This window comes from Lagenorhynchus albirostris, chromosome 20 (assembly GCF_949774975.1).
Source record: "Lagenorhynchus albirostris chromosome 20, mLagAlb1.1, whole genome shotgun sequence".
Classification (NCBI taxonomy): domain Eukaryota; kingdom Metazoa; phylum Chordata; class Mammalia; order Artiodactyla; family Delphinidae; genus Lagenorhynchus; species Lagenorhynchus albirostris.
Window position 1 is genome coordinate 37,468,465 of NC_083114.1, and position 22,817 is coordinate 37,491,281.

At 35.6% G+C, this 22,817-nt stretch overlaps 1 protein-coding gene across 1 annotated transcript in view; it reads left to right on the forward strand.

Annotated features, from left to right (window-relative positions):
* SKAP1 (src kinase associated phosphoprotein 1) overlaps nucleotides 1–22,817 on the forward strand; it is a 276,095-nt gene that overhangs the window by 74,667 nt on the left and 178,611 nt on the right. The window contains exon 4 of the mRNA XM_060134266.1: nucleotides 2,712–2,828. Within this exon, the coding sequence (XP_059990249.1) occupies nucleotides 2,712–2,828 (117 nt within the window). The remainder of the gene's footprint in view (nucleotides 1–2,711; nucleotides 2,829–22,817) is intronic.

The window sequence follows — 22,817 nt, forward strand, 5'->3', positions numbered from 1 at the left end:
TGTGCCCAAGGGAGTTGGACCACTTGATAAGACACTTAAAACACTTATAGCAACATTTCCATCACCGGGAACTAATTACACTTGGATGTAAAACATATTTTTAAATGTTTCCCCCTTTGCAACCATTTTTAGTACTGACCTAGGCTCTGTTTTTGCTGCATTGAGTTGGATACCTTTGTCGTATGCTTTATGGAGTCATGGTCTTGCATTTAGCACAGAGGTAGCTGTTAAAAGCCCACCTTGGGTAACTATATTTAGATACCATAGGAATCACATGGAAGTGACTTTTCCATCTGATGTTAGTAAAGATGGATAAGACTTTGGATAAGACTTTAAAAATGGAAGCCCTAAATGTAACTGGATTGGATCCTGGGACAGAAAAAGGAAATTAGTAGAAAAACTGGTGAAATCCAAGTAAAGTCTGTAGTTTAGTTAATAGCAATGTACCAATGCTAATTTCTTGGTTTTGACAAGTATACACTAGTTATGTAAGAAGTTAACATTGGGAAAACTGGTTGAACAGTATATAGGAACTCTTTGTACTGTCTTTGCAATACTTATAATAAATCTAAAACTATTTGAAAATTTAAAAGTTCATTAAAAACAACAACAGGGCTTCCCTGGTGGCGCAGTGGTTGAGAGTCCGCCTGCTGGTGCAGGGGACACGGGTTCGTGCCCCGGTCCGGGAAGATCCCACATGCCGCGGAGCGGCTGGGCCCGTGAGCCATGGCCGCTGAGCCTGCGCGTCTGGAGCCTGTGCTCCACAACGGGAGAGGCCACAACAGTGAGAGGCCCGTGTACCGCAAAAAAAAAAAAAACAACACGAAATAAAACAAAGCCCCTCCTTATTTGCTTAAAAAAAAAAAAAAGCCTGGACTGCTAAAATATGTAAGAGTAAATTTGTCAAATTTTTGAAGCATGCAGAAAACTTTGAGTCTAAGGTGATAGCTGATAAATAATACTCAGTATATCCTACAAGTGTTTAATTTTGCTTGGCAACCCAAACTACTACTTTTTTAAAATGGATTTTGGTTTGGCTCAGAAATTTTAAATTCTTTTAACCTCACAGCTCACTTTTGGGTTACCAGCCAGGCAGTCCATTTAGATTGTCTTGATAAAATAATTTCAGTAGATTTGCAGTGGTGTTAAGTGGGATAGGGAGGGTGGGAGGGAGACGCAAGAGGGAGGGGATATGGGGATATATGTATAGCTGATTCATTTCGTCATACAGCAGAAACTAACACACCATTGTGAAGCAATTATACTCCAATAAAGATGTTTAAAAAAGAAATTTGAGTATGTTAACCCTCCGTTCAGTATTTGAGAATTTTTCTGCTTATAATAGAAATTTCACAGTGGTACTTCAGCAGAACTATAAGCTTTGTGTCTTGATCAAGTAACCTAGTAAAGTAGAGAGCATTTCTTTTGGTTCCAACCAGTGACTGTTGCGTGAGGTTGTTTGTTTTTTTAATTTTACTTTTATTCTCCACAATAAACTCCATGGTTTATTTTTAAAGTCCTATATCTGCAGGTGTTCAACTCAGTTATGGACATCTACCTACCATTGAGCGTATGTAGAAGAGTCTAGATATGATCATCTAATTTATGGAAAGAGAAGGCTACTGTGATTCGCTTTTAATCATTTTATATACTCCCTATCCTTCTAGTTTAATTGTAGGAAATAAACGTTTAAAGTGAGGCAATTCAGATTCTATGTAGGTTGTTGTTTGGTTTCACTGCTCCCTAGTTGAAATCCAAGGCCAAAACTCTACAGTGTTTACTGGGATTAGCACTGGCGATTTCCTTTGGAAATTAGTATCTGAGATAATATTAAATTCAGTTGAAAATCCTCTTTTCAAGTTTGTGAAATGAACTGAGCAGCTGTTGGTGTCCTTTTATCAGCAGACTGTACCTCTGTTTGGGGGATTTTAAGGAAAGCCATTTGCAGTGCATAGCCTTTTCTTGTGGTTTCTGAATGAGCTAACATCTTCCTTTAAACCTTTTAAAGTATCACAATAGCATGGGCCACTTCTACAAAATACAATCCAGTGTATGTTGAAAACACCCAAAAGAGATTAGCATTGTTTTAATTGCATAACTCGGTATTGTATATATATTGCCTTTCATCGAAGCCATTTTACAGAACAAATATTACCTTCATAGGGCTTTTAGAATTCCTAAGAGCTTGGTTGCATATGCTGTAAACGAGAATTGTAAAGAGAACTTCCTTAAGATTGCAAAACAAGTAGCGACTGAAATTGGAATAGTGCAGCTTCTAATTTTACTTCTCTTATTTTTCAAAAAAGAAAGAATATTGACCTTGCTACATTATATTATGTATAGAAGTTTAACCTTTTATGTAATTTATTCTATTTCATTTGGAAATAGAGGCATTCAGGGTAAAGGTTGTAATTAATGGGATATTTATATAGCTATGTTTTCATTTTAAGTGTGATGGAGAAGTTTCTTTCTGTGGCAAAAGTTCTCCTCATTTTAAGCTAACAGTTTCTAAGTTCTAGTTAGTTAGCCGAATGGAAAATTTCCCATCCAGGTAGGTTGGTTCTTGAATTTATGTTTCTCCTGTGTTAATGGATAGTGGCCACGTCCATCAAGTAAAATATACATATTTTTTGGTGAATACCAGAAGGAATCTACAAAGACTTTTATAAAGATGTCAAAAGTACGACCTTTTTTCTTTTTTTGTCCCTCAGGGGGAGACCAAGCTGAAAATTACCTTGGACAGGACAGCTCCGATGATAATCACAGTGGAACTCATGGCCCTTCTCTCACATCAGATGCACCGTTTTTGTCAGATTATCAGGATGAGGGTGAGTGTCATCTTTCTGGCTTTAGGATAACCATACTTTTATGCTTTTTGTCCTGGGGTCTTTGCCTTTGGTCATTTTCAATCCAGCAGCCTTCAGAAGGTTCTCTGTGTTGGTAAACACTAGTTCGCAAAGAACAATTATTTGTTTCATTATGGTGCTGATCCTCCTAGTAATTCAATAGTTCTGAAGTTAATGTACTTAGGGAAACACTAATTCCATATTGGAGCGGGAAGACATCATTATTGATCTTTCTATAAGAACTGTAGCTGAAAAGCTAAGAGGGCATTTTAAGATTGCAGAGCCCATTTTACCATTCTTTCAGATTTTTTAGCTTCACTGAGTTTCATGAGAATTAGAACTTTCATTTAATGATTATTAGTTTATTGATTTATTGTGGATTATTTGAGACCCTTGAGCTTATCATATTATAATAAGATATCATTTTTACCCATGCTTTCACATACCTCTGACCATATTGGTGTTGCTCAAGGGGAAGGGAAAGCCACAAGAACCATAATGCAAATCTTCCTGGAGCATCAATTTTATTTGAAGATTTGGGAATGGGAAGAGTTAAATAATTCAACCCTTATAAACATTATATTAGAAACACATTGCTATGTAACAGAGTGGAATGAAAATATATATGAATTTTTAAGATACATGAATATAAAAGTTTTGGCGTGGTGGCTGCCAGTTTCTGGCTCAGGCTCAGCTATTCCGGCGGGGGGAGGTTCACAGTGCCTCTTCTGGCATTTGGCCGCTTGACCAGAAGGTTTGATCATCACTGATACACACTTATCTTATCAAAGTCTCTCTTGTGCCTTTGCAGTGGGGGGGGGGGAGGTAGAAATGCTACTAAACTGAATATTAAATTGAAAGCTTATTATTCACTTAGGGATTGGGAGTAAAGTTGGTAAATTATTCCTTATTTTTCTTTATTAGTCTGTGATCTTTCTATTTATTTTTCTTCCAAATTTCCCTCCGACTTTGGCATTTTCCAAGTGTTCATAATCCCTACCTTCCCTTCTCTTTCTAATTTATCACTAATTCTTATTTCATTTGGCCCTTTCAGTGATTCATATTTTCTCCCTTTCATTGAATTGATAACCACCAAATGAGAACTATGGATTCAGTCACACAGAAACAGTGTATTTTGCTTGAGCTTTGTGTACTAGCACAATTAATAATACCCAAGTTTTAGAAATTGGGCCTTAATGTGAGATCTGTATATTGGTTCAGGTAAAAACATTGTTTGGATTGAAAGCTTAATAATTACATTGGTAGCTGATTAATAATTATAGAAAATTAACAGTGCAAAACATTTTTCAAAAATCAACCTTTCATTTGTTTTTGATCATCTAATGCTTGACAGAATTAGAACAATAGTACCTCATTAATGCATAGGTCACTTATTTGGTATTTCCAACTTTCCCAAACACAGCTGAGAACACAATAAGTAAGCCAGAAAGACCTCTAAGTGAAAATAGATGTTCCTGAGTCCCAGGTTAACATTTATGTACCTTACTCCTGGGAAAGCCTCTGAGGCCCTCACTGGGGATTCCTCTTCTTACAAATGTCTAACCATTACAGTGTTTTGATTTCTCAGCCCACACAGTAGAGTGAAGCATCCAATTAGAAGAAAAAGTACTGTAAAGGCATCAATTAACAAATAACATTGAGGAAAGAAACACGAAAACAATTAAAATTTGTTATAGAAAACAAAATCTGTAAATAGAACTTTTTTCTTTTTTCTTTTTGGCTGTACCGCATGGCTTGTGAGATCTTAGTTCCCCGACCAGGGATTGAACCTGTGCCCTCGACAGTGAAAGTGTGGCGTTCCAACCACTGGACCACCAGGGAATTCCCACAAAATTTATATAAGAGCTAAAATAACATAGTAGCCTGGGGCCATATTGTACTGGAGAGAGAAATGGCCCAAACTCTCCCCTAAGAGCTCAGTACCTTAATAAGGTAAAACTTTTAGCTAGCCTTTATTGAGCACTTACTATATACGTTGCATTTGTGTTCTAAGTACTTTGCATTTATCATCATTTAATCCTCAGAAGAGCCCTAAGAGGTAGGTATTGGAATTATCCTCAATTTACAGATAGGGAAACTGAGACCTAGGGAAGTTAACTTATCTAAGATCGAATAGCTAGTAAGTAGTGTTACCAGGATTTATGTCTACACAGTCTTGTTCTAGAACCTCTGCTCATAACCACTCTGCTATCCTTACCACTATCCTTATCTGAGTTATCAAAAAAGATGGGGGCTTCCCTGGTGGCGCAGTGGTTGAGAGTCCACCTGCTGATGCAGGGGACATGGGTTCGTGCCCCGGTCTGGGAAGATCCCACATGCCAAGTAGCAGCTGGGCCCGTGAGCCATGGCCGCTGAGCCTGCGCGTCCAGAGCCTGTGCTCCACAACGGGAGAGGCCCGCGTACCGAAAAAAAAAAAAAAAAGATGTATTCATATTCCAGATATTTTGGTTAAGACTGTATAGATACACGTAGTATGTTTAAAATATTTTCATTAAAAATAGTTGAAATTAAAGAAAATAATTAGTGTTGAAAGAGGTAAACCTATTACCTGGGAAATTCCATAGTGGAAACTTTGTTCCATAATAGTTCCCCAATAGTATTAATAATAGTAAAATTTTACTTAATAGATTTTTATTTTCAGTTCTGTGCATACCAGTTAACAGAATTCCCAAAGTGACACTGTCGGTGGTAGAGGTAGGAATAGACTTGTTTGTGTTAAAAATTTGACTGTAGGATGATGAGATAATGTTTAAATATGAGTTGCTGCAAAGCATTGGATCTAGCACAGTGCCTGAGTGCCTGATACATAATAGGCACAATAAATGTTTGTTTCCTTCCCCTGAAAAATAAAGATATGTACATTTCCTGTGAAATTAAAGAGAAGCTTATAAAGATGTTAAAATTTTAAGTAAACTTTATATCCTATTTAACTAGTTTACACCATTATGGAGAACAGTAATACTTGATATGCTATTTATTCATTATTTTAAAATACTTATTTAGAGATTATAAGGTAATAGCAAGGCACTGTGCTAAGCTGTTAGTGAAATAGGCAGTAAAAAGTCAAACACAGTCCCTGCCCTCATGGAGCTGTCCGTCTCATTGGGAAAACACACTATTAACAAGTTGACAAATGGACAAATATAAAGTCAGTGTCTTCACTTGCTGATGAGACAGCTAGGGTGATCCTTTAGGAAGAAAAGATTTTTCTAAAATTTTCTTTGTGGTGACATTATTTTAGACTTTTGGAATTTTTATTTTGATTATAAAAATGAAAGGCCACTGTTAAAATATTTCAGCTTTGTTGCTTTCTACCTCTAGCCAGAGCAGTGTCCTAAACGAACAGCAATGCAAGGACACACAGTCTGACCCATTTGCCCATAACTCCAGTGATGAGAAGCAGTAACCATGGTACATGTCGTGTTTGGGTCACGCTTTTGTGAAAACTACAAAGAGCTCTAGAAGAATATAGAAACCTGGCCAGGTGCACTGCATAAAATAAAAACCAAGGTTACAGGCTAAACCATGCATAAAAATGAGAGCATGTTGCTACCTAATCACAATTCCTTCTCCACTTCCTTAGTAAGTGCTGTCAGTCTGAGAATGTCAGGCTATAGCCTATGGAGAGACACCTACAAATAAGAGCATAACCCCATCATTAGGAGTGAAAACTTGCTAACAAGTAATAATATTTAGATTTATAGACTTAGGAAGGCATTGTTTCTACCATATTGGAGGAAAAAAATTTAGTATGAAACATTCAGTACAATAACTATACAAAAGCCAGCTAACTATGAAGCTCAAGATCTGATTGCTTTCATCGTCCAAAATGTACAATACATTTTAATGTGTCTATAAATTTATTTCATTAGTATTAAGAAGAACCCCCATGTACATACATTTTTTAAAGATGGGTTAGGGAAAATGATTGTTCTATAAAAGGGTATAGTAACTCCTTCTCGAAGAAAAGGAAAAAATAAAATTATTTTATAAGGGAAGAAACCTAAAATCTATAATATTGTATTATGTATCATGTATTATTACATTCTAATTAAAGAAAAGGTAATGAATGGTATTGGGCAGATATGTCTGGGAAGAAGTGAGAAAGAATATTTTTATAATTTATTTTTACATCGGGATGTTTAAAGGTTAGAAAACGTTCTTATTCTCCAGCAAAATAAAAAATAGAATTGGAAAAGTAAAGACCTGTGATGAGTGAAGAGCCTTTATTGACCAATTTATTAAATGCTACTTGATTTAAAAGAAATTTTAGACCTGTTAATGTACCAGTAGTGGCCATTTTCAACTCCGTGCCTTTTCTGAAAGATACATTAAAAAACAGAATATTTTGAAAATAAAGAGAATCAGTTTTTTATGGCTTTATTTTTAGCACTTTTTAAAAACATTTCTCTGCTTTCAACTTGGTTCTGAAATAGAAGTCAGTTTTGGATTTAATATTATGAATAACAGACTAGCTTTTGTTGATCGTTGTGTGTTTTATTTCTATAATAATAAAAACAGGAATAAGAAATTATTTTAATATCTTTTCTGAGGGAAAGAAGAATATATTTTAAACAAAACTTTTATTATTGTGAAATTAAAATGAAAGTTTAATTTATTGATTAGATTTTTGTGGCTGGAATTCATGCTTGTCTTAAGTTTCTTTGTACCAAAATTAGAATCTTAGAGTCTGAGAGCTGGAAAAGATGATGGTCATCTAGTAACAGGAACAATTTATTGAGCACTTACTATGCTGTACTAAGTGCTTTTCGTGGATTATCTCATTTAATTCTCAAACCAGCTCAGAGAGGAAGGAACTGTTATCCCCATTTTACAGATAAAGAAATTAAATGAATTGGCAAGGATGACATGCCTAATCTATGGGAGGTAGTGGGTGGGGGTAGGATTCCAGTAGATTCCAAAGCTGCTGCTTTTTGAAGACCTCTGATTAGCTGGTTGTTTGACTTCTGAAACACCCACTCTTATGGGCTTTATGTATCATTCTCTTATTGCTTTTATTTCACTGAATATAATGTTTATTTAAAAACAAATGTGTTCAAAGGTAATTATCCTCTAAAAACTGCTTTAACTGCATCATGCAAAATTTGATATGTACTAATTTCATTATAATTCATAATTCCATTCTAAGTATTTTGTAATTTCTTTTGATATCCTTTTTAACCTATTTTAGAAGCGTTTTTGTGTGTTTCTTCCTGGTTTTTGTTTTGATTTGTTTTGTTTTAGTTTCTAGAGATTTTTTAATCTGCTTTTTTTATTTTTATTTTTCTAATTTTATTATGTGAGCCTAAAAACATAATATATACTATTTATATTCTTTAGACTTTATTGAGACTTCTTTTGTCACCTAGTAATAGTTTGTGCTTATGTGCTATGTGCATCCTGAAGTATTCATTGAATACACTCTTAACTATTTCTATACTTGTAAATAATGTTCTTCAGATCTTTTGTATCCTAGCTTTCCTTTTATCTGCTGGAAAGCTTGTGTTAAAATTTCCAATTATAGTTGTAGATTTATCCATTTTTTCCCTGTTTTGTTTTACATTCTCAAGGTCATGTTTTAGATACTTATAAAGAGGTCTAATTATTTTAAAAGGTTTCCTCTTATTGAGCTGAAATCCTATCCCTAGAACTTCTAATTAAGCTAGTGTTGCCATCTAAGTCTACTCATAGCACCCCTGATAGACTATATTCAATGAGGATAAAAAATGTTTGTTCACAAGCCAGTTTGAGACCCCATTGCTATGAGTTGTGTATAAGGCCTGACTTTACTGTATAAATTATATTGTTTCACAGAATAAATAAACTGTACTTCTTACAATGTTTACAGAGGTATGTGAATTAATGGTGCAGTGATTAGTAGTAAGTGACCTCTCTGATCAGGTAAACCATAGGCTGAATGCTGCTGACAGCTTTGGAGGAAAATGCGTGTGTTTTATGGCTGCTTTACTTGGAATGTTAAAGACCTATTGCAGGCTCAGTCATTGGTACCCTGGTAGGTTGAAAGAGTTAATGGCTTAAAAACAGCAAACCATTTGCTTCCTTCTCACTGACAGGGTCAAGCCCATTACTTTCTTCGTGTGTATTTTTCTTAAATTACACAAACTATATGAACATATTTAGAGTTGTTAATTCCTTTTTATTCTATTATATGGAGATAACGAAAGTGACTCAGATAGTCCCTCTCCATATATGATTATGTAAATAAACATACATACATTCAAACAAGCATTTATCTCATTTTCTTTTTATTCTTCAGACACTTGCTTTCATCTTTATTGCGTGCAGGTATATTTTTCTTTAATAAAGGCACATGACTCCTGTCACCCCTAACAGAAGTTATATCCATGTGTTTAGAGTACACACTGTGGAACACAAAACTGATTTCCATGTCTGTGTTTTGAGGGCCAAAGAACAAATTCCTACTGTAAAACACATACTGTCATGAGCATGGTAGATTTCTGAACAAGTTTCTGTTGGCTCCAGGTGAGTCCATCAGATTTCAGATCATTGGGAGAAATTAAGGACTCAATGGTGAGTTAACTGTGATAAGGGTAAGTAAGCTGTCACTCAGGATTGCAGTGGCCTCCTTCATGAAGATAAATGTCTTATTAGATCTAAGACATCATGTCGTTTATATAGTCTGGTATAAATCACAGATGAAGATGACAAACTAGGTATCAAAGTTGACAGTAATTTATATAACTTAAACAAATGATTACCAAGGATTATACATGTTTTGTGAAGAATAAGAAAACAATAACAATTATCTGTCTATGAACTACCCATTTTTCATTCTTCAGCCCAGCATGTTGGGCTGTTGGTGCGTGTCTAAACTCTAATGTTCTGTCCAGTGCTCAGTAAAGCACTCTCACATGTGTTGATGGTTGGATATCTTACATAATGCTTCTTTCACTAGGAAAAACTCCTTGCAAATTTAACCCATGTTTTAACATTAAAACCATGGCATTTTAGGGATGGAAGAGACTTGGTAATCACCTGATCTAATTTCTGTTTTACCAAAGAGGAAACTACATTTTTAAAAAGGCTGAGTGCCTGGTCTTATGGTCAGCAAGACAGAACCAGTACAGAAACCAAGACCTGGCTGTGGCCTCCCCTGACCCATACTATGTACCTTCCCTCCCCTGCATGATCTCAGCATGATTTCAGTGCAGACCCAAATAGCTTTGCCTGACTATGGGCCTTAAGCTATTTCTCACAAGTTTCAGTTAAGTCCTTCAGACATGTGTGTCTCTCTGGCCTATGTATGTTCTTATCTTCTTCCCAGGATGATTTGGAAGCACTATATTTTATAAAGAATTTCAAAGGGCTCCATAAAGCTAACAATTATAACTGTGAACAGCATACAATTAGTTTTTGAATTGACACAGAACTAATTCATTATCTTTTTTGGCCCTTTTGTCCATGTTATAGATTTTAATATACTGCCAATGAAGAGTTAGTTATTGAATACCTATATTGAATACCTTTATTCAATCATGAGTTTAGAGGCTGTGCGGAGGATACAAAAAGAAATAAGATATGATTCCTTTCCTTAGTGAGCAAATAATCTAGCTGAAGAGAGAAGACTAGACACCCCCACTATAAAGTATATGGTACATAATCACAAGGGCTGATTTTCAGGGACAGAGTTTTCAGAAAAAAAAAAAACTGGTTGGACTTGCAGTGGTTTGGAAGAAAGTCAAGATAAGATTTGGCCTGTGCTGTAGCCAAAGTGTTTTTAGAAATCTTTTCCAGACTGGGAATATGAGCAAAAGTCCATTCTTTGAAAGGTCAAACAGTTTTTGAGCTTGCACTATAATTAGTAGTGAAGTAACAGTGGCCATCTTTAAATGCAAATAGTTGATTTTTAAGTGAGTGATTTGGCTGATGAGATTAAGCTTTTTCATATTGCCTCAAGTATTCTTTGTTTCTCTCCAAATTCTAAACTAGTCAGTGAGTGTAATGGTAATATGAAAGCCCTAGAATATGATTACTGAAGTTGTTAGTGTGGTCATTACAGTGGTGGTAAAATGATATACAGTGTTTTGGTTGCTAATGTAGTATATTTATCTGATTGATATATAAATGAGTCAGAGGCAGATCATCCTTCTTCAAGCCCCAAAGCCACTGACCATTTTTATCTCAAAGTTTAATATTCACTTAAATGTGAAGGAATTTTGTTTAAGCATAAAACTTTCAGGCCAAGTATATAGATACATATACTTAATTTATATAAGTATAAATTTATACTTAATATATATTATGCTTTATATATATATATATATATTTTTTTTTAGCCATTTCTTCATGCTTTGGTGATCTTTGTTTTTCTACTAGCCATAAATTCTTTTGCTTTATTATAGAACTCTGACTTTTCAAGTAAAAACTAAATGTTAGTAATGCTGTTTAAAACAATGCTGAAACCTGTTAATCTAGAATATTATTGTCTACTAGGGGAAGATTGTTGAATTCACAAGCTATAATTACACTTATGGTCTACACTGACTTTCTGACTTTGAGTGACAGTCTTTTTTATGTTAGGTCCTAAGTAGCTTTAACCCAGATACATTAGCCTAGTGGGAAAGAAAGATTATACAAAGTGGTTTCTCTGGCTTGTAAAATTGGGATTTATAGGGGAGTTGTTCCTTCATGGAAAGTTTTCACTTATAGAAGCCTTTAGCCAATTATTTGCAGACCCATTTCTATGAGCTGTTAGGATATAGCTTATATGGTATGGTATATTTTAATGGAATGCTCTAAGAAATAAACATCATTGTCATAGTTAATTTTGTAATTACGTTATTTCATAATAATACTCCAGATTTTGTTTTAATCAAAAAAGCATAGTGTTGGGGCTTCCCTGGTGGCGCGGTGATTGAGAGTTCGCCTGCCAATGCAGGGGAACACGGGTTTGTGCCCCAGTCCGGGAGGATCCCACGTGCCGCGGAGCGGCTGGGCCCGTGAGCCATGGCCACTGAGCCTGCGCGTCCGGAGCCTGTGCTCCGCAATGGGAGAGGCCACAACAGTGAGAGGCCCACGTACCGCAAAAAAAAAAAAAAAAAAAAGCATAGGGTTAACTGGGATCATGAGTGCTCCTTTCTACAAATGACCATCATCATCATTGTAAGACATTTATGAATGCCCAAGAACATAGTTGGGCCTAGAGATTGTCACAGTTTAGAGAAAAAAATCACTTGAGTTATCTAATCTAGCCCTTCTGATGAATTCACATCATTCTTACTAATATCTCATTTAATTAATTATCAAATATAGCCATTATGCTCTGTATTCTTCCTTTGCAGGACATATTTCCCACCCAACTATTATTACTAATTTATTCTTCATGTCTAACCTAAACTTTTCCTTCCTTAGTTTCAGGCCGTTTCTCTTTTCTGTACCATCTTCCGAAACTGAATAATTCCCCTAATTCATTTATATTGTTACCTTTAGAAGGTACTTAAAGACTGTGAACATTCATCCCCAGAGTCTTCACTTTTCCAAACTACATAAATTTCAGTTCCCTTAATCCTTACTTCACTTTGCCCCTGTAATACTCTCCAATCTTGGGGCATTTTATCACATTCCTTGATATTTTCCATTCCCAGGGCAGCACCTAACCAAGAAAGCTGCCTTTTGGGGAGGGAACCACTAAAGTGTAAAATCTCATATAAACCACTTGGAAGATGCCTAAGTGTTTATTTGATGTTGGTGTTGGTGATCATCTGGTGGGCATGCCAGTGTAGTGCTTGCTTTGGCATATGTTGGGATATATGTGTATTTTAATGCCTTAATGTATTATGGCCTGTTGTAATTGAATGTCTTATAAAGTAGCAGTTAAAAGGGTTTTATAGACCTTAGAAGAGATTAGAATTCTCTAGCGCCCTCTTGTGGTAAAAGAAAATACAACTTTTGAGCTTTTCTGGATTGTTTTGTTGTAGTTGACTTCCAAGGCTAAGATACATAAGTTCTCAACATGGGAGCATATGGAATGAATCCAAGAATTTAAAAATTATATACTATTACATATAAAAATTATATACATACATATATATATATCCAAGAACATACTCACACTCAGATCTGAGAAGATACTGTTCTTTTATTAAGGCCCTAAAACCTAAAAGATATTACTTTCTTACAACTATCATTTCAGTATATTCTTATTACACAAGTCAGGAGGAGGACAAATAAAACCATAATCTTGAGGGATTTATATTCCTAAATAGGTAAATGAGGGAGGCTTGAATATGAATTTTAAACCAAATTTACAGGTATTTTTTTCTTTGCCATTAAATATGGATATTGTTAGCATTTCTAACAGATATCCTATATCTCCTATAACAAATTAATTTTACCAGCTTTGTAATTTATTATTGTAACATGCCTTCTATGAATTTCAGATATATATAAATGTCTAGTAAATAGCAAACAGATGAAGGGAAGACTGAACTGGTATGCAAATGAGTTCATGCGTATTGCCTATGGAAAAAATTTCTACATGTAGCACAAAATTATGTTTGTTTTTCTAGGAGGCCACTAAAAGTAACACTTCTGTTCTGCCTTGGAATAGTTGGTCTACAGACAAGAACCAGTGAAGAGTTGCTATTAATATACCTTACATGGCAATCCAGGAGGTGAAAAGATTAAAATTAGACACTGCCCCTCAGTAGTTTTTTTTTAAAGCTACTCGAAAAACTTGAGTAATGGTTAAGGTAGGCTGCCTTTATGCTCAAGCCACAGTCTAATGAAAAACATGGGGTCCTATTTAGCAATTCTGAGAACTTAGAAATAAATTTGAGACCATGCTTTGTTAATATTAAATTTTTTAGAAGAGAATATTTAATATTATGCTAATTGAGGAAGTACAAGAGAAGAATGCCATAGACATAGCAGGACAAAATGAAAAGGGGTTGGTCACAGGTGAAATAAGTGAGAATAGCATAATGATTTAAATATTAAATAGGAAACTGGTAGTTTTGACTGATTGTCTTTTTTCTCCCCCGCTTGAAGAGATGATATTGGTTATTTTTTTTCAAATAGGGAAATTAGTTCACTTTATGTGCTTCTCCCTTAAGACGTATGAATAAAATTTTATTCTCAGCTATTTATTAATTTTTAGTATTGGTACTCCTCTGAACACCTGAAGACAAAATTTAACAAACCTAAAGATGAAATCCCTTAATAACAAAGCATTTATGGATCTTCATAGGAAGAGTCTATCTTTTCCACTTTTTACAAAACAGTAATTTGACATAAAATTTTTGAGATTTATCTGTAATCAGGTTAGGTGATCTTATACACCCCTATTGCCTGATCTGTGTCAAGTTTCTCAGGCAACTGCTGGATCTGATTTTTTTTCATGTTAAGGCTGTACTTTTCACAAGATAGACTAAATTGTGGACTTTCTTAAAAACTTTGGAACATTCTTATGTGAGTAGAGATGCGGAAAATGGCCCTTAGTTATACGTGTGTATTTCAATTGATTTGGTCATCAAAAAATTGCGACTTATCTTGGATACACATTCTTTGACTATTGATTTAAAATTAAGCATATATACTTTCACAGAGCTCAAGTGTACCTTTCTTACTTTGAGGTAAGTCTTTACTTGGCTATTGGAAAAAGATTCATTTTAGAAAAATTGTTTATGAACTCAGATTTATTAATCAGTTAAAGATTTTTATTCTTTCTTTTAGCATTAAAATTAGGGAGATTAAAATGACCAATTTCTTGGATAGTTACAGTTAATAACATTATAATATAGAAACTGTTTGCAAATATTTGACTTTGTAGCTATAGGGAGGTGTCAGAGGGTTTGCTGGAGTGTCATGGTCATTGTCAAAGTGTAGGATAGAAGAGATTTTCCTAGAAAGCCACATCTGAGTTCTTGTTAAGTGTCTTACTATAAATAATTATTATTTTCCTTATCATATCATTAAAGCTGAAAGTAAGACAGATTACATATTTCTTCCTTGCTTTTTCACTCTGTATGTGCAAGTGCCTTCAGCTGCAAAGAAAAATTTCCTAAGGAACACTAGGGCAACTCAAGGAGCTCGTCATGTGAAATCCTTTGCACGTTTGTTTCTTCAAGAATAACAAATTTATTTAAATTTGGTAGTGTTGTTTTTAAGCGTTTCTCCCTTAATTTGGAATTCTTTAAAATTCCCTTTTGATTTAGGATGACACATAAAAAGGAGCCAAAGAAACTTCTTACTGTCTTTTTCACTTGTTCAAATCCTGCTTTTCAAAAAACCAACTTCTCACTGCTTTTATATTTTTTCCATGGATAGATTATCAAATTATAATTTAACTCTAAATATATATTAACTTTTTAAAAGGTCCGTTTCGTTTAGTGTTACGAGACAATATATATAGCTTGTCTTACCAGTGGAAAAACATTTTTCAGCTATATAAGAAGTCCCAGCTTTATCTAAATGAGAGAGAAAGGTACATGCATGAATAATGACTTTGCATATCGGGTGCAAAGAAACTTAGAACAAATGTTGGAAAGGTTGATATTAATTCCAGTTTAGTTAGGAAGGCTAGGTTACTCCACTAAATATACATAGTAAAACTAAATGCAGACTAACTTGCAAAGGTACATAAATTTATAAACTTAGGATGTTTACATTTTATATCTGATGGTGGCCTTCCTTCAGCATTTTTGTTGTTTCTTATACTCTTTTTGTTTGTTTTAAGAAGTTAGTTAAGGAAAAATTGCTGGAATTGCAGAAGTAAATTCTAACAGTTGAGTTAGTAATTACAGCGCATTTTACAGTTCCTTATGATTGTTACTAGTGTTGCTGTTATAACAGGTACAGTATGAATCACTGTGCAGAGTGTTGCAGGGATCCTGGTCTAAGCGCTACAGAGGCCAGACCTAGGTAAAAACTTTCACAACTTTAAGTTTACTTTTCCTATGTGGCATAGGCAAAAACTGAGTTCTGATTTAGTTATAATGTTCTTTAAACTCTTACCCAAGTTATCACTGACAACAATTCTAACATATTCCATTTTTCAGTCCAAATGATATAAGACCATATTGAGTATGATTTTCAATATATGGCAAAGGTATAAAATTAAAAAGAGGTTTCCATAAAATTTTTTGCACACTCTGCTAAATGAATTATTGAACTTCCAATAAAGACTTTTTTTAAACTCTAAAAAGCAGTATGGGTTTTATTTTTCCCTCAATCCTTTCAGCTCTCATAAATGTCCCCATGAAAGCTATATCCGCAGGGTTAGAAAAGAATATATTCTATAATATTTACCCGATCAGGAAGATTTTTAAAATGTGGCATCTCAGTGTGAGATATTGACTGAGGGGGCTGGCAGGTTTACTGGCCTGGCAGATACAGCAGGTTAGCAGTAAATCCATGTGGTAAAAAACCCCTGAGAAGTTTTTGATTAAGAAAATTTTACTATCCTTTTAAAATGAAATACGCTGGTCATTTTTTAAGTGATAAAATCAGATATTTTATGTTGTTGTCTGAGTCAGATTCTGAAATATATTTTAATGAGTTTGTTGTATGAAAGTTCCTGGATTTCTAAGATGCTAACTTAAATTATCAGTCCATAGTCCAGCATATCCAGATAACATGTAAAAAGAAATGATAAAAATAAGCTTATTCAGCAAAAATAAAAATAAAATTTTACATCTAAAGCTAGAAAACCTGCATTCAGACAAGAGTTAGTATTGTTATTCTTTTATAAATGTTATCGGTGACTTAGAGATGTAATAATATTCTGAACTCTGCTTAATGGTGAAATTAAAGAAAACTATTTAAAATAACAAATGTAATTTAAAATATTTGTAGTTTCTAAGAGCAAACTAAAATTATGAGGTAGTTCTTTTAGTGCATTACAGGTTACATTTCTACTTAGAGTCAATGAGAGCAATAATTAATTTAAAACATAATGTGACGAGACTCTGTTAAGTGATAAAAAATTTTTTTGGGAAGATAAATTTAGAAATAATATTTTATATAGAAGTTCACAATTAAAGTTTGTAATTTATTGAGAATTAAATTTTGAGGATGGTGCCTGCTCCCTCAAAAAGCCACATGCTCAATGAATATATTATCTCCCTCCTCAGATGTTTCATTAACAAGTTCTTGAATTTTACATAAAAGCTAGTGTTTACAAAAATAAACTCAAAATGGATTAAAGACCTAATTGTAAGGCCAGACACAATAAAACTCTTAGAGGAAAACATAAGCAGAACACTCTATGACATAAATCACAGCAAGATCCTTTTTGACCCACCTCCTAGAGAAATGGAAATAAAAACAAAAATAAACAAATGGGACCTAATGAAACTTAAAAGCTTTTGCACAGCAAAGGAAACCATAAACAAGATGAAAAGACAGCCCTCAGAATGGGAGAAAATATTTGCAAATGAAGCAACTGACAAAAGATTAATCTCCAAAATATACAAGCAGCTCATGCAGCTCAATATCAAAAAAACAAACAACCCAATCCAAAAATGAGCAGAAGACCTAAATAGACATTTCTCCAAAGAAGATATACAGATTGCCAACAAACACATGAAAAGATGCTCAACGTCACTAATCATTAGAGAAATGCAAATCAAAACTACAATGAGGTATTACCTCACACCGGTCAGAATGGCCATAATCAAAAAATCTACAGGGCTTCCCTGGTGGCGCAGTGGTTGGGAGTCCGCCTGCTGATGCAGGGGACACAGGTTCATGCCCCGGTCCGGGAAGATCCCACATGCCGCAGAGCGGCTGGGCCCGTGAGCCATGGCCGCTGAGCCTGTGCTCCGCAACGGGAGAGGCCACAACAGTGAGAGGCCCGCATACCGCAAAAAAAAAAAAAAAATCTACAAACAATAAATGCTGGAGAGGGTGTGGAGAAAAGGGAACCCTCTTGCACTGTTGGTGGGAATGTAAACTGATACAGCCACTATGGAGAACAGTATGAGTTTCCTTAAAAAACTAAAAATGGAACTACCATGTGACCCAGCAGTCCCACTACTGGGCATGTACCCTGAGAAAACCATAATTCATGTTTAAAAAAAGCCATGTACCACACAGATGTAGAGGATGGACCTGAGGACACGTGGAGGGGGAAGAGTAAGCTGGGACGAAGTGAGAGTGGCATGGATATATATACACTACCAAGTGTAAAATAGCTTGTGGGAAGCAGCCACATAGCACAGGGCGATCAGCTCAGTGCTTTGTGTCCACCCGGAGGGGTGGGATAGGGAGGGTGGGAGGGAGACGCAAGAGGGATGAGATATGGGGATATATGTATATGTATAGCTGATTCACTTTGTTATACAGCAACAACTAACACACCATTGTAAAGCACTTATACTCCAATAAAGATGTTAAAAAAAAGAGAGATCTATGTCTCAAATTGATTTCTGGTTGCTGTTGAAGAAGAGTTATGTGTCTACATACCCTCCCAAATTAAACTTAATTTTTAAAAAAATCCTCAGCACCACAGTAACAAAACCTGCTCTTTAACTCACCGAAATCCTCTGTTCTACCCCACAATTTCAGGAAGAGGCAACTAAAACAATCAGCATCATTCTTCACCTAGATAATGCTTTCTCTGCAGCTAATAGTTCCTTGTTCATCAAGGAAACAAATGTGCACGGAGGTGGCATACTCTTCACCCACCACTCTTTGTTCTAGGGTCCCTCAGACTGATTATATCAGTCCCAACACTGACAAATATCCTCCCAAACTTTAACACTATGTTAAGTGGAATTATGACATTTTAAGGTTACACTCCCTTGGCTGAAGGTTGATTGTCTCTGAGAGATAAAGGAATTGTGCTCAATGATAACAGAATCCTTGCCCTGGAATAATCCTTGTTATTGAACTCCTAGCTCTATTTGGTTACTTGGTCACTCTCCACCACCCCCACCAACCCGGGGAATGACTAGATACTAAACTGGTGATTCACCGCTCTCCACCAGCTCCTCCAAGGATATTTTAGAAAGAGCCACAAGCATTCTAGCAGATGAAGGAACACGACATAGCAAGCAAATGGAACAACTCCTTGAAATGTGCTCTCACTTGGGGAGTACTAACTACTAGAAACAGGAAAGACTCAGTTCTTGTTTGACCTTCTCCTGGCAGCATGAATTTGTAAGAGGATCTAAGGATACACAATGCTTCCCTTCTCCTTCCCCCAGCCCTCCAATTTTTCATGCATGCATTTAATCTCTGTTTTTTAAAAAGATGTGATTTTTTAAGTTTTTCTATGGAGTTAGAAATTTCAGACTTGCTGTCTGGGCAAAATTTTAAGCTGCAGCCTTTGTTGGTGACAGTGATGGTGACAGTTCTTTACGCCAATCTTTGCAGTTCCAATCCAGCATGCCACTCCATAAATGCCTTTGTAGTAGTAAAAACTACTGAGTAATGGTAAATTAAAGACTGTCTGATGATTGTGAATACTCTCTTTCCCCCCCATATCGTATAAATTTAAGAGAACTGTTATGAGTGGAATTGATAATACCATAGAGAAAAACTTTAGTTTAGCTGCATTGTACGAATAGCAGAGAAAGCCCTATTTAGGGAAAAGTGTTTAAACAATGCATAACATCATCCGACAAAAGATTTACTAGCCAGACCTTCATCACCAATAGCAACAATCACTTAGTACGCAACTATGCTGAATACATGGCATTCTATAAGGTGAATTAATAGTACCTGCTTTCTGTAATACATTTATTGAATGCGTACCGTATGCCAGACATAGTATTTGACATACATTATCTCTAATCATCATTACTACTGTGCAGTGTAGGTATTATTGTTCCCATATTACAGATGAAGAAACTGAGCATCAGAGAGATTAATTTGCTCAAGGTCCTAAGATAATAAAATGGCAGAGGAGGGTTTGAATAAGTCTCTATACATCCAAAGCCCATAATCTTTCCAATATGCCACACAGCCTCACAGAAAAGGAAGAAACCTTTGCAGTTACTTCTCCAGATACTTGTATACACTGCTAAAAGGAAAACTTGGAGATTCTGGAATTACTTGGGAAAGCAGTAGCGTATTAATGGCTACCATTATTTGAACACCTACCCTCTGGCAGGCATTGTGCTAGGCACTTACACAGTTTCATACAGTCACCTTTTAATTCCAATATTCAAAGGCTAAAGGGTGTCTAATTTCAAAGCTCATATTTCTTCCACATTGTCTTCCAAGATTGTGTAGAAGAGGGAGAGGAAAGGGACTGTAGCACAATGCTATCCAATAAACTTTCTGCAGTGATGGAAATGTTCTATAATATTTGCACTGTGCATTTAGAATAGCCACTACCATTTGTAACTACTGAGTACTTGAAAATGTGGCTAGGGAGGCTGAGACTAAGTTAGGGAATTCCCTGGTTGTCCAGTGGTTAGGACTCCGCACTTTCACCGCCGAGGGCGCGGGTTCAGTGTCTAGTGGGGAATCTAAGATCCCACAAACCACGTGGTGCGGCCAAAAAAATATATATATTTTAGTTAATCTAAATGGCTTCATGTAGGGGGGTTGGGACGATTGGGAGGTTGGGATTGACATATGTATACCTCTCTGTATAAAACAGATAACTAATGAAAACCTACTGTTTAGCACCGGGAACTCTACTCAGTGATCTGTAGTGACCTAAATGGGAAGGAAATCTAAGAAAGAGTGGATATATGTATAACTGATTCACTTTACTGTACAGCAGAAACTAACACAACATTGTAAAGAACTATACTCCAATACATTTTTTTTTTATTTTAAGATTTTTTAAATAAATAAATAAATGGCTTCATGTAGCTAGTGGATACCATATTGGAGGATGAAGCTCTAGAATAATGGCTACTTCTTAACCAGATAGTCAAGACAACCTGAAAATAGTATTTCAGAAACTTCTTGAAAGATGGATTGGATATAAGTTGGGTGGGCAAGGGAAGGAAGAAAGGAAGGCTCAGGCATTGGCTGTGGCTGAGGAGAAGGTCAGAGATGTGAGGTAGGTGAATAGGCAGAAGGACCCTCAAGTAAATTTATGTGAGAAGCCCAGAGAAAACAGGATGTGGAGTGAAAGAAGGGAAGTGACCTGGCAAAGTGCTTTGAAGAAGAGCATTAGAATCCATTAATGGATTTGCACAGGTTGAAAGGTAAATAAAAATCAGCATTTTTTTTTTCAGTATTCACCCGATGTAAATCATTACTCAACATTTTGATAAGTGGCTTTGGAGTGAGTCGTTTAAATGGTACTGTGATGTTTGTGTATGCTAGATGCTTACAAGCTCTCATCCTGCAGAACTCAGAGCTCCTGAGTCATAGGGCTATAATATAAGTTTCCGGGCAAGGCTGGGAGGCTGTCATTTATTCCTTCACAAGTATTCATTAAGTCAATAAATTTTCTTGTTTTGTGTCAATGCCATATCTAACCTTTCTTAAGAAATTAATTCTCCAAGACATTTAAAACTTTTTATTATAAAAGTATTTAAGCCCCTGGTAATGAGTAATGCGGACACTAATTTGTTTACTTTTATAGCACTTTACAGTTTAAAAATCTTGTTTGAATGTGTTGCTCCATTTAACCCTCACAGCAATCTCATGAGGTGAGTGGTATCTTTGTCTGATAAGTGAGGAAACTTGAGCTTAAAGTTTGTCTGGAATCATGCATCTCACATGTAGCAGAGCTGGAGCCCGGACGGGAAGCTGGGCAACTGCAGGGTCTGAGTCCTCCGACCCCACTCTCTCCATGGTTGTTCATAGCCTTCACTCCTTCTGCAGTGATAAATACAGACATCCCAGTGAGCTGTGATACTTTCATGTGTGGGTTTCCATTTTTCAAATTAAGAAACTGAGGCACAAAAGAAGTCAAACATGAGTCATCAAGCCTTTGGGTCCAAATGCTGATTTGCAGGGGAAAAGGACAAAAGAACATGTTGAACTGCCCCGCAAGTACACAATTAGCAAAGTGCTGACAGTAGGAAATTCTAACAAATATCCTAGATTTTTCAACGGATTAAATTATGAGGAAAAGTAACGGATGAAGGACAACATGTAGATTAAAAGAGATTTACAAGAAAATTTTTTACGTGGGCAAGATTTTTGAAAAAATTAAGGTGCAGATGCAGTCGAACCCTAATCTGAAAACCATGATTTATTTTCTGGTCTATCACTTAGTCTCTTGAACTTTATGCTTTTCTGTACTTATACTGAAAGAGTGTTCCATTAGTTTAATATTTAGCGATCACTTTGGAAAATACATAGTTAAATTTATTTTTAAAAAGAAGAAGAAATAAGCAGTAGTTGCTCTTTTGTGTATTGACCCTAATGGTTCATTCTGAGTGACTATAAACCCTTTGCCCATTCAGTTTTCTTATCACACACCTTGTGTTCATCACTTAAAATGGTTCTTTGGAAAGAAAGCATTTTGGATTGAAGAGCTTTATAATAAATTCCTAGTATTCTGTAAATCCTGATAATGCTCAAGCTTATGGTCATCAGAACAAGGAAAAATCTAGAAAAACAGTGAGGAGAAACTATTGGACATACTAATTTCCTGCTCTGCATTCTAATCTACAATCAATATAAGAATGAAAACAAAGATTAAAAAAATGATTTCAAACATAAAAGGAATGCACTTATACTGTGAGCTATAATGTCCAAGTATTTAAATTTGGTCTAGATAAACCATTTAAAACAAAATTAGTTCTTCAGTCACAGTTTTGAGTTCTTCACTCAAACTCCTGCTGAGTTTGCAGGAAATAAAATTTTCCATGGGACTTCCCTGGTGGCGCAGTGGTTAAGAATCTGCCTGCCAATGCAGGGGACACGGGTTTGATCTGTGGTCTAGGAAGATCCCACATGCTGTGGAGCAACTAAGCCCGTGCACCACAACTACTGAGCCTGCGCTCTAGAGCTCATGAGCCACAACTACTGAAGCCCGCGCGCCTAGAA